At 36.9% G+C, this 18,621-nt stretch overlaps 1 protein-coding gene across 1 annotated transcript in view; it reads left to right on the forward strand.

The window, feature by feature from the left end:
• The window catches only part of kif19 (kinesin family member 19), a 36,150-nt gene that overhangs the window by 6,317 nt on the left and 11,212 nt on the right, over window positions 1-18,621 (forward strand). The window contains exons 3-5 of the mRNA XM_055042484.1: window positions 14,683-14,793; window positions 14,910-14,997; window positions 15,772-15,908. Coding sequence (XP_054898459.1) covers window positions 14,683-14,793; window positions 14,910-14,997; window positions 15,772-15,908 — 336 coding nt within the window. The remainder of the gene's footprint in view (window positions 1-14,682; window positions 14,794-14,909; window positions 14,998-15,771; window positions 15,909-18,621) is intronic.

Below are 18,621 nucleotides of genomic sequence, written 5' to 3' on the forward strand. Positions count from 1 at the left end.
TATTTTCATACCATCTTCATCCGGTCAGCATCTTCACAAGGTCTTGTTCTGGGGTCAATTCACACATTTCACACCCAGACATGTTTATCTCTGGGAGGCAGAAACCATCCCCTTCCTGAATAGTGTAATGGTTTGGCATTCCCAGGATTTATATTTCAGGATAAATGTTGAAACAGATAGCCATGGCTCCTTCAGGTGTTTGCATGCTGTCCCCAATGATAATTCTTCTGATATTTTGGCTTTTTTTTTTCATTTCTTCTATGGCTGTTTTTCCCCAAAAATGTAACACATTGAGGCATTATGTCTGCGGGATTGTGACGTCAACAGGTGGCTACCAATTTAATGTACTTATCAAAAGACATGATATTATGAGTATAAGCAATCAAATTTTCTAAAATCATGTATGTATTTGAAACTAATAAAGCCATACGTTTTGTTTTTTTATTTTATATGTCAATAGTCTATTACTTAAAAAATACATAAAAATGATAATTTAGCAATCTTGACAGACTTAAAATGAGCTAAGTTTAGCCCAATTTAATTCCAGGTAGTGAGAAATTTTCTATGTATGCTTTTATGAAGGTGTATGTAAATGGGTTTTTTCAACTGTTCCTTTCAAGAGCGTCTGACACTGACAGTCTTGCTGAGTGGTCTCTGTTGTGTTATATCACGCCCAGTTTGGCACGTTCTTAGCGGAGGATTAATGGAGCTTACAATGTGCACTTGTTATTGTGACAGGAGGACTTTTTTAACCAACAGGCTTACAGAAGCTGTCCTCACCTGAATGGAAGAAAGGGGGCATCAACATGAGCATTTAATTGGGATTATAGTATAACTAAAGGCTGAATCTGTTTACACCATCCTCTGTCATATGATGCATATCTATATTGAAACACTTAAATATTACACCTAAGCTACATATTTCAAAACATAAAATATTTTGTAGTAATTAAGTTGTTTGCGAGACAGTAGACACTCAAAGACCATATGGCCTGCGGGTTGTGCTCAGACAGATTAGCTGTGTTGCTGGCGGCTGACTTAGCTGCCTGAATGGGAGTAGCCATATCTAGCTGTACTGGCAGAAAGCAGACAATTCAAAGCTGGTTAAGTCTGCGGAGATGAGCTCATTGAAGGGATTTATCTCAGGTTAAGCCTTCTGCCACCTGCTCTTTTTCTCTCTGCATCTTCTCCCACTGGACAGCCTCAAGGACTCACGCTGCTTTGTTTTTATCTGTCCTTATGTACTTCTCTGACACAATGAACTTGCGGTAGCAATTCACTGATCAGCATGTCTGATAATGAGACATTAAGAAGACTGAAGACAGGCTGTTTGAGTTTTCTTTAAATTATAAGCAAAACTAAATCCTTCATATTTCTTTCAAAACAACATTTTGACATCAGTTTACCATCGTGGGCCAGAGTCTGACACACTAAGAACGAGTGTGAATTGACCCTGTTGTTGGTTTATAATTAAGAACATTGTTAGCTTTGACTTTGAAGTCTCATATAGTGTTTTCTTTTCTACCTTATTGAATGTCACAAGAAGAAGTGAAATGTTGCTGTTAAGAGGCTAAAAGCTTAGCTAAACTTATGTTTTTTGAGATAAGGCTTGTCCCTCAACTCTCTGAAACTGTTGATGTTTCACCAGCAATTTATCTCAAATTACAAATACTAATTTCAGGAATTGCATTCTTTCTGTTGTTCGACTGACTTTGAAATTATGTGCCATCATTTGTGGAATCCTAGTGGAATACACTAATGAAAAAGTTAAAGGGTTATGAATACTATCTCAGGTATTGATACTGTCTACCCTTCTGCCAACAAGTACTTTTATACATACACATCTACATATGTGTAGCTTGAAAATCACATTTCTAAAATTATTCTTTGTGAACATGAAATATGTTTCCCACTTGGACATCAAACTTGTTAAGCAGTCCTGCCTTTAGGAAGCAGGTGGGAATGTCTTACATTGAGTCCTCATTTTTATGTAGAAATGACATTTAAAAACTCCATTTCTTTTCACCTACACATTCTCAAACAACCAGCAAATTGCTTGAAAGTTATAATTATTGCCATAATATAACCACAGATGAATGGGCTGGGATCAATATATGGCTAGTGTGCCTGTGTTAATTTTGAAAGCTGGACTGCCAGGATAAAATGTGAGTTATCACCAGGTATTGATGGTAGCATATTAAGTGCATTATTTAAAAGTGCCATTGTTCTTGTATGGTGTTGGATTTAAGTGCTTTATCACAACAAGAACAGATATTTTAAGTGAGCTCTTCCTTCATGTGGTTCATTGAAATAGGCAGGGTTATATGCGTAGAGGCAGAGTGTCCAAGACCAATTCTGGGTCACAGCAAGCGTTTAAAAAATATGCAACATGTTGCAGTCTTGATTATGACATCCAGGGCACATTTTCTGCCTTTGTGAAGCACAAAACACCTTGTGACAATGTAGAGTTGCAAGAAGTCTGTATGCATTGCTGTTAGTGAAAGGAGATTCAAATTACCTTCTTCTTAGAGCCTGTGTTGCAATTTGTCTCATTTGGAAGCACTATTGTAAATTGGAGTCTTTCCACAATAGCAATATCTAGTGTCTTGTACTGATTATGCAAGTGGACTCTAGCAAATTAAAATATCATATAAAGGTAAATTTATTTTTGGAATTATTTTCAAAATGTATGGAAAACACACAACCATACATACAATTGTATCAACAAAATAAAGCCAGAAAATAATACATGAAGGGCTGACCACAGTAAGCTGTGCAGGACTCTGTGCTTTTGTTTCTATTTATGTCTAAGACACTTTTTTTTTTTTTACCTATGAAGTAAAAGCTTTAAAATTGGATCACTGCTTTATTACGAGTGACAAACTTTTCCAAATCTGGGATTTTTGGACATTATTCTAAATGATTAACACATTAGAAGTTACTTATGATGTGTCTGATTGTGGAACATGTTGAGGCACTTCTGGTGCAGCACCATTTCCACCTGTTCAACATCTCTGTATTTTGCTGTGGAGTCTATGTAGCAGTATATGACCACATCACCTGCTATATACTCCTATATAGCACGAATAACTATTATGCAGGAATAGTAATATTCCTGCATTATTTCCATATAATGTGTTAGTATTATGCAACATCAGATGAGTTGTGACTTTAAAAAAAGCCTCTGTGGTACACATTGAGCACTTCTCATACCGAAGACTAACAGTTTGCTGTACATTTTGCAAATAGGAACCAAGTCTCTGAAGACCTTTTAGCTTTTCCAGTTTATGTGAAAGAGCTTCATGATTTACTGCATCCTAAGCCTCGTTCGTTCAGGTCTATTAACACTGCAATGACCTTCACATGAATTGCTTCATCAATATGGTGTACCATGGAGCCAATGAGTCTTTTTCATATGACATGTTAGGTAAGCCCACATTGCTTTTGAAGTGGCCTTCTGCTTACTTGTATGGTTGGAGCTGGTGTCTCTTATCTTGCTGTTGACAATGCTCCAGAAATTGTCTTTGGGGTGGAAGTCAGTCCAGTTTTATTTATGATGGAATATGGACAAAGTTTTTGCACAAATATTCTTAGTCAGTCCAGTTTTATTTACATAATCATAAATATAATTTATTGACACCATTTATTTACCCAGTTTACTTTGTCTTCTGTTGGCAGAGAGTTCTGATTACAACAATACATTTTTAGAAATATGTGTATAACCAAGAAGGGGGAGCTTTTGTGTAGGGTGATTTTTTTTTTTTAAAAGACTGTGTTTAAATACCTTCTTGACTGAATTAGAGAATGAAAAGAGTCTTGCTCTCTTTATAGTTCTATCCTCTTTACTCACAGACTGTGCTATACTAAGGTCAAGAAAGGGAGAGGTGCATTCTGATTGACAAATTTAGTTCACCTTTCTTCAAAAACTGGGTTAATTTGTTGACCCGGCTTACCTGTCTGTCCCAGAAAGCAGATAATCTTTGCTTCCCTCTGGTCCTGTACTCAACCTCTTTGTTTTGACATTCTCTTCCTGACTCCTCTGATCTCTGCATATCCCTCTAAGTCTCTTTTGGAAAAACAGCCACTGTGGGCATGTTTGTCCCCATTTGTGTCTTGCATGTGGTCCATCTCAGTGGCCTTCCTGCTTTGAAATGCTTGGTCTAGGTCAGAGGACGATGCATAGAAGCTTATTATGGTGGCTTCTGAAGGACAATAGATACTTGAGTAGCCATGTTGTCACTCCTGATATACAACTAAAACCTTTTTGAGTCACAGCAGCAATTTTGATGTATGGAGCTGGATTTTTATTGCAACCACAACATAATGTAACACAACAAGTGAGCAGATGAAGCCATTAAGTTGAAGCGGCTGTGAGTCATTTCCATCATACTTTGCCCATAGCCATTGTTTGAGGCGTTCCAGTCCACAGGGGGGAGAGGAAGAAACAACCCAGAAAGTTTTATATATTTCTGTCATTAGCTGAACAAGGCATGTTGTCTCTTTTTTTGCAATAGAGAAATCTGAGTGGGCGTCCTTTATGTGAAGAATCATGAGAAATATTTCTGGGTATTTAATACCTCTAAGCAGGAAGTTTAGGCTTTCCATGGGTGTGTCACACCCATGGATGGCCATAAATGGAAAGCTAATATTGGTCAGCAATCCCTTAGGCCATTATTTATGCATTATGAATCAAATTCCATGAGGAGCTTGAAAGGACCAACCTGACATTCTGTTATAAAACAAAACTTAGAGTGTGGAAAAGAGCAACAATTGGGCAATAGTGAGGCAAAGTGGAAATGTCTCCTATAGATCTCAATGGAGATGCTTCAATGTTGTTTAATGTCTTAGTCATAATAAAAAAAAAAAATCCTGTCATTGTATGAAGGTTTCATTAGCACAGTGTTTCTCAATTGTGGTCCTGCATGTTTTAGGTGTTTCCCTAATGGCACACACCAGGATTGAATACTTTGTTGATTAACAGGCTTCTGCAATACTTGATGGTCATGCAGTCATTTGAATCAGCTGTTCTGGAATGGAGGCACATCTAAAACATGCAGAGCAGGGGGCTTGAGGACTGGAATTGAGAAGCGCTACATTAGCACAAATATCAGTTCATCTTGAAATGGAAAAAGAATTATTACAAAATATCTATACAATTAAATTATTTAATTGTATAGATTACATCTGGCCAATGGCTATTCCACCAGCCATTGGCCAGAAGGGGATACATCCTGGACATGTTGCCAGTCTGAAACAGAAAAAGATAGAAAGACACAGTATAAGCAATCATGTGTGCAGACAATGTAAAAAAAAAAAAGATTATATAGTTTAGTTGACCTAAAATTTATGGTTGAACACTTAGTATACACAGGGAAACCTTGTAAAGTTCATGCAGAACTATTGTATTTGAACCCTGGATATGCTTGCTGCAAGACAACAGAGCTACCGATTGTTCTACCGTGCAGCCAAACTTCTTTTGCCTAACATTAGCGAATGCACTCTTGCTAATAGTACATAGCCTGTATGCCTATGCAAGTTGTGAAACTAAGTGTTGCATGTAAGTGAAACAAATCAAGAAAAAACCAAAAATCTGTTAGTGAGCAAACACTTTTTCTCACCACTGTACAAATATAACCTCTAAATTAAAATACAACTTGAAGGAAATATGTTAAATTATTTATTTTGTCTTGGAAAATAAATGGGCTGGGGGCTTAAATACCCATGAACCCAGAGCGAGCTTCAGAGCTGGTGATGGAAAGCTCTTTGAATCTGCTTCTCAATTATCGTTCACTGTTTAGTAGTGCTCACATGAGAAACTGTGCTTCAATAGGAATGCTGTTTTTCAGCAAGTTTCCACAGAAACCTGAAAAACATTCAGTTTGTGATGAAAATGCATAAATATCTTTTTTATGTCTGGTCCTGGTGATTGGCTGCCACGTCTGTTTTACACCTCTGACATTTACACCATATAGAACAGAGATTAGTAAATTTACTGGTATTTATCTTGGACAAAAGCTGTTACCGTAGAAGTAAACTGCTGGCTCTGAGAATGCATTGGCCAATAAAATAAATATATTACCTTTTATAGAAGTGGTTCTCAATCTTTTTAATTCATGAAATAATTAAAAAGAGAAGTCCCATTCTGGGACTCCTAGTCCCAGAATGGAGTTGTAATTTTTGGTGTTGTGTACCCAACTGACATGTAGAAAGTCCATTTTGGTGTGTGGTACTTCTAGACATTGTGACTTTTGTTTACATCCTAAATTTTCATTTTACCCTTACTGTCAGTGTGATTTGATTTGCATTTTTTTCCAATAAAAATCAGATCTGAACATTTCATCAAATTGTGGTTCATTTTACAGAGAACAATGTTCACAAAATTCTCTGCTTGTTAATGATTTTATTTTTATATCTCTGACATTTAAATTATGTCACTGGATTTTGAAGAGGACACTGTATATTCGAACCTATATCCTGTGAAAAGTCCATTGTGTTGCACAGCAGTAAAAGTCTTAAAACTGGTAATGATTCCTTTTACGTTTTACACTGACATCCTCCATTCTGTTATGCTTGGTGGGATGAAATGGACTAAAGGGCTGGAAATAACACACTGTCCAGCACCAATTTGTTATTACAGTTATTACATGTGAGCAGGAGTGTGATGTTAACCTGACACTGCACTAAATGGATAGTTGAGCTGCTTGTCACCTTCATCTGAAAAGGCTATTATTACCTGATTCAGCACATTTTATTCTGCCTTTTAGTCTATTACAGCAAACAGAAAGCAGTCAGACTGGACAAATCAAAAAAGTGATGGTCATCAAAATTATTGTATTAGTGGAAGAACAAAGATTTCAGGGTTATGTTCTCCAAAATGATACATATGCATCTGTTTCTATTAAATAACATCAGAATCAACTGCTTTTAAAAACATGGAAGGCTGCCCTGCTTTAATTGAAAACAGTACTCTATATAACAGGAAATAGTGTCTTAAATTTCTTTCCATTGGAATGAACTATGCAATTGTAAATTTCATTATTATATGGTGTTCAGAGATAATAGCGCATATATCACTTACGCTTCTTGAGCCTGTCATAGCTCATTCCTTGAGTGCCCACTTGAGCAGTTGGGTGTGCTCTATGCAGCTCTTCCTAAACACCAAGACATATGAAATCATTCATACACCATCAAAGGTTGACCTAAACTTGGTCAAAAACATAAAATCCTTCCTAAATAAACTTTTCTTACTGCAAGATTTGCTGCTGCAAAGGGTATTATTGAATTACAACACATTTGTGTTGAAACTGTACCCAATGTAGGATGGAGAAGAGTGCCTCTCTTTGTCTTTTGTGGGTAGTTGATGCCCCTGGCCTTGAAGTCACCTCTCACCTTACGACTAACCTGCACTCCAGCGTCCAGTTACTGAGCTTCCATTCCAGTCTCTGAATGCTTGTGTATAAAAACATAAAATGAGTTGGTAACAGCAAAGCTAGGGATTAACCCAACATACTTTACCTACAAGAGAGTGATTTCAGAAAACTCCTGTGTATAATTTGTACTCACAAAAAAAAAGAAGAAAACAAGGAGAAACTTGTTTGGCATTAAAGTAAAGCTTAATATAGGTTATGTACTTATTGTTTTTAATCAATCGTTCTTGATTCACATAATAATGCAAATGCATACTCATCGAAGGTAGGAAGAAAAGGAACAGAACACATTCCTCCGATTCTTTGTATTTAGAGGACTCCTATTGCATCACACAAAAGTTCAAAACTCCCTTTACATTTGTTATCAAGTGTCAGAGTTGGAATTACAACAACCCTGGTCTGACAGTACCAGTTTGGCATTCAATGGCAACAGCCAGACATCCTACGTCACTTCAGCTAAGAGCAAGACTTTACAATCAGGCACACTGTATCAGGTATGCTTTGGTCCAACATACACCTCCAATCTTGGCAAGTCTCTGCAACAAGATATTCAGTGGCATTGTCAGGGCACAGAGGGCAGGGCTTGAGCATTTCTATCAGATAACCAAGTGCATTTGTGTCCAGTGTGAGTTTCCAAAGCTTTGGTTGCATTTGTGAAAGGGTAGCTTAAAAGGTTGCCTTTCCAGGTTACTGCTAGGACCTGATTGTTTGGTTTTTTGTGATCTTGACTGTTCTTGACACAACAATGAAAGCATGGTTGCAAATCTTCTGTGAATGAAATGCAAGCCAGTGAAGGATGCATCAACTGAGGACCCTGGTAAGTATGAATAAAAATCTAATCCCAAAGTAATAAATCATAATTTTTGACAGAATAACAAATTTATTACCTGTAAATTAAAAGAAAACCTAGTTTTATTGTCCACTGATACAGAAAATCAGCTGTAATCGTCCTAACTTACCGAACTGTCTCTGATGACGCAATCCAAAACCTTTTTTTTTTTCCTTCCGGTTGATTTGGCACAGAGTCTCTTCAAATGGTGCATAATACAAAAAAAAGTTATAGGTGAGGTAACGGTTGAATTGTGCAAAGAACATGATAACGTAGTTACGTACTTGGATATCGAAAAAGGCCCGTGACCTCTGGTGAAAGAAAAAGAATTCAGAGATGGACCTCTGAGTTAAGATGTGACACATGGACAAAACACAGCTTTTAATCTTTGAGACACATTCATGCTCAACCCTTTCAGCTTTATTATGGGCAGTCAAAGAAAGAGCCATAAAGGTTTTATTGTTTACACATGTAAACAATAAAACCGGACAGCAGTGCGTGTACATTGACAGATTGTCTTTATCGCTCTGATACAGACTGGGTTTTGTTTAAAACATCCTGCGATTGTTAAAACTAGTGCTGCCACTTAACATTAAATGGTCATGTTGTAAAATACCCATGTCTGTCCAGTAGGATATAGACCTTCAACTTATCTCTGAGATTCCCCAAGTGCTTTCAACATTTCCAAATCCTGCATGTTTCAGAATAGACCAAGTTTGCTGTTTTGCTTTTCTGGTATTTTCTTAGTTCCTTTCACACTTCTTCTTGCGCTAAGAGCATCTATGCCCAAAAGTGCTGTTGTTAGTGTGACTTGGTAGCCCCCAAGTTACGGTGTGTTGACTGAAGGGATCGGAATTAAACTTTCACCGGTCACTCTTGTGGGTTAATGGAATATTTTGCACCAGGAGTTGTTTAATACACATATCACTTTTTGTTTCAACCAACATCACTTTTTGTGGTCTTGATTCTACGTTTGCCTGATGAAAACCTGGTCCTTGTATTGCATTCACTCTATACTGAGGGTCAGGACCGTCGAGAAACTATTGCTTCCTGAAGGAGTGGACTGTGTTGAGGTTTTAAATTTTACCCAGTTGCAAATTTTTGCCCATGTAATATTCCATTTAGACGGTAATAAGCTTACTGGAAGTTGCCTAAGCTGTAAAGAACCACTCTCCACTGCAAAGAGAGAAGTGCCGAACCGAATGAAGCAAGCGTAATTACAACCAGTTTAATCCAGTGTTTGGAAACATGGCCATATTGGACTGAACATATTTGTTCACGTCCATTGCTGCCATTGCTAAAAATATAAGCAGACTACAATTCTGTTTGCTAACTGGCCCTGTAAAAACAAAATCTACCGGAGACAATCCAAGTCAGGGGAAGAAAGCGCAGACTGAACTGGAAACAGGAACATTTTCCGAATGAATTTGGAAAAAAAATTCTATAATGCAACTATTTTGGCACAGAAAAATAATACACCATGAAATGTCATATTACTATTCAGTTCCTCTTCTACTGATATCATTTAATCAGAAAAATCTGAAAAAGATCAGATTTTTGAGTTTCTGCTTTGCCAATTTGAACTTTCAGTCACCAGCTAGTTTCATGGTTAATCTCAAAGAAGTGCAAATGCACATCTAAAATACAGGCAAACAATTTAGTCTCTTGTTTTGTTCATCGCAGCACCAGTGACAGCAGCTAACCACCACGTTATTAGTGACTTAAGCCTTTGTTTAGATGTAATGAGCCTCTACCTTTACAATCATCCATATATCTTCTGACTTTTGTTGCCTATGTTGGCAACATTTTCTGTTTGGCACATAACGCTGGAGGGAGAGCACCCAGGGCTGGGTGACTTGTGAAACCGCACCACATCCAGGCTTTGAATTATGGATCTGCGGTGGGTGAGAGCGGTGTTATAATCAGCAAGATAGCCAACCAAGTGATCCCTGCTGCTTTAATGAGCGGGCCAGCAAGTGCTGTTGATCAGCCAGGAGAGGCGTGGTTGTGTGCATCGTCGCAGCCCGTTGCGTTTTTATGGTGTTTTGAAAACTCCATCACACTAATTGGTTTCATGTCAGTGCATAAGCAAGCTGTTGTTTGACTTTGGCTTCTTGAAAGTATATGAATATTTTAGGAGTGGCTTTTTTTTCAAAGCCACCGTGTGCAAATACATGTAGTGACCACTTTGTTTTCTTTGCTTCAGGGGTAGAGTTCAGTGAGGTCATGACTTGCATCTAAATGAAAAGCATGATGTGCACGGGGGCTTTGAGTCAAGAAATCCCTTCTCTTTTTACGTTTTTGCACTTCTTATTGCTTTAGGGTCTCTGATCTGGACTATAGATTCACCTGTTTTGTCTTTTCGTGTTAAAAAAAGACAGTTTCTTTGGGCGGGGAGTGGCAGTATTGGTCTGAGGCAGTAATTTTTGACTCTAATGGAAAATGGGACTTGAAGGATTTGATTGATGCATAGATTGAATTATTATACAAGTCCCCAAAAATGTGCATCACAGTTTATGTTGTTTTACGTATTATAGGGTGGGGAAAATATGAGATATTTTGGTACTTGACCTGTTTGACCAGTCGAAAGAAAATCAACAAAAAGAAGATTGTCAACAATTAACAAAAACTAAAAACTGGTTTGCAGCAAAAAAAAAACTCTTGCTAATATCTATCTCATAAAGTTTTGATCTTGCTGATCTTTGAGAGAATATGATCTGAAACCTGAACCAGCTAACAAGTGACTGCTCCTGAAAGAGTAGTAACATTGCTGTTCCTTCTCTTTCAGGACTTCATTCGTGTTTTCTGCCTGGATGAGTTTAATGATCAAATTAGTGCTTGTTTCAATTAATGGTTGTTTTACTTAATTCATAAAATGAAACTCAATAAAATTTGAGAAATTATGTGTTTTCTCACAATTACAACTTTGAAACATTCGAAATTGCCAAATAAAGTTGCTTAGTTTCTTGAAAGATAATGTAAGGTTGCTTCCTTGTGAAGACACCAGAGCAGCTTAGAAAGGAATTAAATCAGTCTCTTTTGTGTAGTTAAGCAGTAGTTGCAAATCAGCCAACATTTTCACCCTGTCATGTTTAGGTCTGTTGAAGTCATCGTTTAGTTCTAAAGAAAGAGTTTCTTCTACAAAACTACTTCCAAGTTGCATACTGGTAATTACAACCAGTTTAAATCTCACAAGCACTGACTAAAGCAAAGGAAAAACATTAAAAAAAATGGATACCAACACTGTCAAAATATTGTATTTGTCAGCTTTCAATATTCATTTTTGGTTTGAGGATGGACAGGATTTTTAATCTATAACACCATGTCTTTGGGGTATCAGGTCAACTTTTCACCTGACTGTTTGAAGTGACTTAATTTTGGCCAAAGGCCATAAAAAGGCTTTTACTTTTAGATCATTACACTCTGAATAAAGAGATGTTCTCCTGTCATCCACTGAGTCATGGATTTTGCCAATGCGCCTGTTCAGATTTGCTCGCTAAAAAAGACATGCTTCATTTTTACTCCATATCAAATGTTTTCATTTGGCTGCATGAGCAAATGACATTTAGAAAATTTATCATCACGGCTTACCTTGTCCTTTACATGACTTCATTCTATGCTTATTCCAAACACCAGGTCCTGACCTGTACTTCACCCTTGACTTTATTGCTCAGGAGCTTCTTAATACTGAACACAGAATACTTTAGAGGGCATCTGCATGTGTTGAAAACTTCTGTGAGGTCAGTTCATTCCTGGCCTTAAATCCCCAGGGCACATTCCCAGACATCCAAGCAATGTGATCAGAGCCAGCCTCTTAGAGTTTTATCAAGTGACTTAAGAAAATTAAAGATCTTATATCTTCCTATACACCAGCTGTTACATGTCCATGTTCACGGAGGGAGCAGTGGAGGCAATGTAACTCAAGAAACACAAGTGACAGATGGGAATAGAGGTGTCATCAACACCCTGAGTAGCACATAATTTTTTCCCCAGAGCATCCACATAGACAAAAGTGTGTGTGGACATTTGATACCTACATCACTTGCAGTTATGCAAGAATGCTGTTGCATGCTCATTAGCTTCCTTAAGGAAACTCAAGGATACTGATATCTTATAGGAAACATGTTAAAATTGAGAAGTAGGGCTGCACAATTCCAGCAAATATTGAATGTGTTATTTTGATGGAAATGGAAATAATCATATTGACTATGACTAACCTTCTTTTTCAAGACACTGTTCTTTCTTTACCCTTTTACAATGTTCTAACCCCTCTCCATAAGCTCTAGCTTTTCAGCCACTAAAAAATACTCCTATTGTAAAGGTGTCAAGGAAAAGGGAAGCTTTCATTTTTCTATGAGATTTGAACACATTTGTGGTTCATTGTGATTGTAAGACCATAAAATTAAGACTCTTAGCAGAGAACAGGAGGGGTTAGTTGAGTACTGAAAAATTGCACTGATTAGTCGATTTCAATGTTTAATCTCAAATTTTTATCCAATTTCAGCAGTATTATCAAAGACATGCTGTTGTTTGAGAAGCATGTTAGTTTTGCTGAGACCAATAAGCTCATGATCTTTTATTTTGAAAAAAACATCTCTTTGCTCTCTTAACTTTTGTTGTGAAATTAAATCAGAACTAATTCATCTCTGCAGCTTCAAGTATAAGGAATAGGAAGAAGACCATAATGAAAACACCACTTAGTGCTGCACGCTTCTCTCTTTTGCTTCTTCTGTGTTGAAATCGTTGTTGTTTTGTCTTTTCAGTCCCTGCTAATGTTCTCTTTCTCTATTTCTCAAGTGCTACATCCTCCTCTCCCATTCACCTTTTTACTGATTACAGCCTGTGCGAGTTTTCCTTGGCCTCCGCCTTTATGCATTGTTGTCAGTTTATCAGAAGTAAAATCTCTGCTCTTGAATTTCAATTGAGAGGCTTCAAAGTGAGCTGCTTGATGGTTAGGGCGTCATCAAACAGGCCGTGTGCTTCAGTGTTAGAGGGCTCCGAGGACTCTCAGGGTCTGCTGCTGAACAAAGCTGACCAGCTAATCACACCAGGTGAAGTCCCAGCTGCCCCATCGTTTTGCAGCATCTAATGTGAGGACAGAAGGCTTCCTTATTTTTATTGCTCTTGTTGTCTATCATATGCAAGATGACAGGGAGTTTCTTCCATTAACTGTAATATTTCCATCTCACTTGCACTTACACTGACACTTACACTGTCTTTATTTATTCATTTGTTGGATATTTGTTTGACATTTTTGTTTGACATTTGTTGTGTTCTTCTTTGATGCACAGTTTTCAGAGGCGAGAAAACAAAAGGTTATGTATTAGACAAAGGCTCTGTCAAGCAGCACAATAAGAACAACTTGACATTTCAGTGTCTTCATAATCACATACATGCTGTGTGCCAGTGCTGTCAAGGCTGTCTCTGACACAAGGATGCTTTTTTATTTTTGTTTGACATTCAGTTTTCTTTTGTTTTTGAAAAGCAATAGGTAATAATTTGTATAACTGTGTTATTTGATGACAAAAAAAGAAATGCCTATATGCAATGTATTTGTTTCATAAGATTTATCTGTTCTTTCTGTAAAATACGGTTTTATGTGACATTTACTGTGGTTACAAAACCTTTTTAATCATGGGAAACTGTGGACATTACAAATTGTCCTTGTTCTTAAGCTCTCTCTTTCTATTTTTTCTTTCTTTCTATTTGTTCTTTCATTTTTATTCAACATCGTTTCAGCGTGATCAGAAAGAGAACTTTTGATTAGTGAAAGACTAATTTGTGATGTCTGTACTCCAGGGGGTTTTCGTAGAGACTGCGGAGTACCTCTATTAAAATGAAAGAAAAAAATACCAACAGTGACTGAATTTACTGAAAATTTAATGCACCCTTTTTTACTTTTGGAGGAACTAGACACATTTGGAATCTTCCAAGCAAATGAGTAATGGACCATTAAGACCGCTGTTGCTGATAACTGTATTAAGTACTGTGTCTCATTTTCATATTTACGCTGCAACAAAAAACATCTGGAACAAAAATCTGTCTTTGAAAATAACTAGCCCCATCACTTGCCACTACAAATGGCTTCTGAGGCTTAATGTTTACACTGATATCTTTACAGCATTCCTATTCAGTCTGGAATGTGGTTTAACTGAATATAGAAAAGGTAACATGGTATGAAAATGGTTGTTGTTGCAGACATAAGTACGTATCCTATTACCTAAATGTTTTAGTCATCCATCCATCCATGACAATTCTTGTGACATAATTTTCAATGATCAGTTTAGTAAATTGAGATCAAATTTGCTCATTAGCATGGCATCACAGCATAACTGACAAAGACACACACCATCAAGAATAAATAGATGTCAAAGTGGGCTTTGACACCACATTCAATGAGTCTTTTTCATTCCTCATTATTATTAGATGGTGGTTCTGATGGACCCTATGGAAGATCCAGACGACATCCTGCGTGCCAACCGCTCCAGGGAGAAGACTTACATGTTTGACGTGGCATTCGACTTCTCGGCTAGTCAGGTTATTTAGAGAAGAGAATTCACCTGAATTATAAGCTGAGTAAAGCTAAAATAAATGAGCAACATTTTAATTTTTTTCCTGTCATTATTTCTTTTTGCTTTCTTCCTCATTTGTAGGAAGAGGTTTACCGAGCTACAACCAAAGGGCTCATTGAAGGCCTCATATCAGGCTACAATGCCACTGTGTTTGCCTATGGACCCACAGGTTTGTGTTTAAATCTGTCTATTGTGTTTTCTACAAGACCTAGCCAGACATCCAGGCCGCTATTCTCGAAGTGCATGTATTATTATGCTGACCCTCACTATGCGATCAGCCGGAATTAGTCAGCACCCTCGCAGGAAGATGAAGAGAAACCTTTTTGAGATCTTTTTTGTTTATTCAGCAAATGTATAATGAGAAAATGAGTCATGCTTCGCCTGTAGTGGAAGTAAAAGGCTTTTTAAAGACTTTTTAAGCTGGCAAAGACTAGTTGAGGAAGATATTAAGACAGCAACCTTTTAGTGAAAATAAGTCAATATCCATTAGTGAACTTGTAACTTTACTTAAAAGTTCAAAACCTTTAATGTCTTAAAGAGACCCGGGCCAATTTCAAGGCATCAGATACAACTGAAGCTAACATAGTTACTTGACTGTGATATAAAATGGCACTGTGTGCCCAGAAAAATACATAATACTCCCCTTTAAGCATTTAGCTTAATAACAGATTTGCAAATCTTCCCATGCTGGAAAAAATTATTCGATATTTTCAAAGCAATATTAATTTCTTTGTGCTCTGTGGAGCACACAATTTTTATATTAACCTTTAATATACATATGGTGGAGAAAAATAATCAATAATTGCTTGAGCTTAGACCCCTTTTTTTTCTTCACAAGAACAAAAAAAAGACTCATGCTTTGTCTGTGCTCTATAAGAACAAGAACATGTTGGTAAGAACTGTACTTAGGACCTAATAAATAAATTGTCATGCTTTGTTCCAGGTTGTGGGAAGACATACACCATGTTAGGCACTGACAAAGAGCCAGGAATCTATGTCCGCACACTGAATGACTTGTTTCGTGCCATCGAAGAGACTAGTGATGACATGCTGTACAGCGTGTCAATGTCCTACCTTGAGGTAAATCCTTTATCTACAAGAAAGTTCATGTACATTACACCCATTTTAGGATAGCAGACTCATCTAATGCAGGTGTCAAACCATTTTATTCAGTCAAATCACTATACACAAATTTAATGATTTTTTCAAAAAATCATTCATTTGTTTACTTTGAATACTGGTAGTTGGTTGTTTTGTAACATGTAGGCCTTTCCTTTTTTCTTTTCTTTTTTTTTACAACAATCAACTTACATATATTTGTTTTAGGATTTTTATTTACATGTAGTAACACAAAGTACTACATATTTGGGAATTAGGAAGAAAATAATACATAGCTTTCATAAAAATTTGAGCAGTGTCCCATGCATTTGTTTAGAACCCCTGAGAGCTAAGTAGATGTGCCTGGAATTACACGTGCAATTTTATGGGGGTATGTGCCTTTTAGCTGTTCATGTTTACAAACTAAAATCTTTTTCCTTTCTTCTTTGAAAATTAGCTCACGGTTAGTCAAATAATACTGACTAGGACTAATGGTAATTTTTCAAATGTTATCACGCATTCTCTTTTGGATTTAGTCCTGGAATTTGACACATTCTAACCCACATAATATAAATGCTATAAAAAACTATAAATGTTGGGCTATCATTACAAGCTTATTTATGATCAAAACAATGTCCTTGATGCTCAACTTTGAACAGTAAGTGTTTCGCTCTTTGTGTTGCTTTTTCTGAACTGCTGTTTCTGTCATCTTACGCCTTTGAACAGTTTTCTTCTCCACTTTTTGCCTTGTTTTGTCTGTGGGTAATTAGCTGGGGACTGATTATGCTCATTTTTCTGCGTGCCTGCTGGACTCAGCTTCACACCTCATTAAAGACAAGCAGGAACAGCTCAACTTGTCCATTTAGTTCCCTTAACAGCACCAGATACAATGAAGCTGGTGCATTTGTGTCATAGAGGTAGAACTTTACAATGCTGTGAGTGGTCTCTTATTTTCAGGCACAAGCACTGAAGAAGATAAAAAGACCCTTTCAAATGCAGGACTTTTTTCTTTTTCTTTTTTCTCTCGTGTCAAATGAAGAGCTTTTTTGGTGTTCTGAACATTTCCCAAAACCTTTCCTAAATGATTTTTATTTGTTAAGCAATGCCAAAAAATATTAGTTACTAGTCCCTGGAGTGCAGCTCCAAATACCAGTTTGTACACATATGGATTTCCAAGAAATGCAAATAAGTCTCTTGACGAATCTAGATGAAGTTTTGAGAAATGCATAAAAACTGACTTGTCCAAATGACATAAATATTTAAAACATTAAAATAAATCCAAATATTTTCAATAGGCTCCCTTTAAATAATATTTCTTTTTTTGGTGTTGTTGCTAAATTTGGTATTTTTCCAATGTTGAGAATATCTTTGTGCAGGCCTCAGAACTTGAACGGATATCTGGGGTCCAGAAGGTGATATTCTTCCCATTTAATTTGGGAACATCTGCATTCTCTGCGAAAAGGATAAAAAGAAAAAAAATACAAACCACTATCTAGATGTGGAAAAAGCATTGCATTGTCTTTCATTCTGAGAGTTGAGTCAGCGTGCAATTGTTTTCGAGAAGAAATTTTGAGCACAATAATTCAACATCATGTACTTACCGAACCAAAATTACTGTCCAATTGAGTAAGTAAGCTCGATGTAGAGCAACATGTTCAGTTTCACATCCTAAGGGATCGTACAGGCAATATAACTAGACAATTAGGTAAAAGTAAAGTGGGTCATCTGTTTATCTCGGGCTGCGTAATGAAGTTGAATGATAGCTATATTCAGTGTAATAGTACTAATATGACTTAAAATGCATCCTGGTCATTCCCATGAATCTGATTAAGGTTTTATTCTTTTAAATTTTAAGGAACTAAATATAATCAAAAACCTGAGTTTGTCCTGTTGTCAAACTTTGACTTTTTGCCATGAAAATTAATACCCATGATTAATGCTGATCTTGTCCCCAACAAAACTTTACATTTATATGATGACATTACCTTAGCCCCAACAGGGATTCGTATATTTTAACCCTGCATTGTTTCAGTAAATGTTACTATAAATGTATTGTTTTGTCTGTACAAAATTAATCTTGATTAATTGCTTATCCAACCCAATACACCCAAGAGCTTCATAACAGATGTTGACTGAACACAAATGAATGTCATTTTCAAGGTTTGTGAAAGGCCCTGGCGACTCGCTATACAGACTTTTGACAAACCTGAGAGATTTCAGCTGTCTGAAGCGTTTTTATTTGTTTCTCTATCATCTACTTGTTCTCGATCACTTCAGTTCGTTTGTACAGGTCGGATTGACTCTCTCTGAAGAGGTAGATATAGAATATTAACTAGATTTATAACGAAACCATGTTTAACACAATTTGCTCCATTCTCTGGCTGTCAAGAAGAAATTGGAGTAGCAAAAGTAACTTAATGACAAAGTCCTGGGCACTAAGGGCAGTCAGCCTTCAACTGAAAATCAAAGTGACACAAACAAGCACTTGTCTTGCACAATTTCAGCCTATTTTTGCTGGTTTTTGCATTTGGCATCAAAATTATGGCTTTTGTTTTCACTGCCAGACGCTGTCATTATAAACGCTGACGGACAAATTTATTGCAGCGTCGCTTTTTAGTTTCTCTTTGAGTGGGTGGGAGTGAAATTCTTTTCCATTAAAATGTCAGAAACTGCATTTAGAACAAGATTTCTGACC

Source organism: Poeciliopsis prolifica, unplaced genomic scaffold (genome assembly GCF_027474105.1).
Source record: "Poeciliopsis prolifica strain line A6 unplaced genomic scaffold, Auburn_PproV2 SCAFFOLD018, whole genome shotgun sequence".
Lineage (NCBI taxonomy): Eukaryota > Metazoa > Chordata > Actinopteri > Cyprinodontiformes > Poeciliidae > Poeciliopsis > Poeciliopsis prolifica.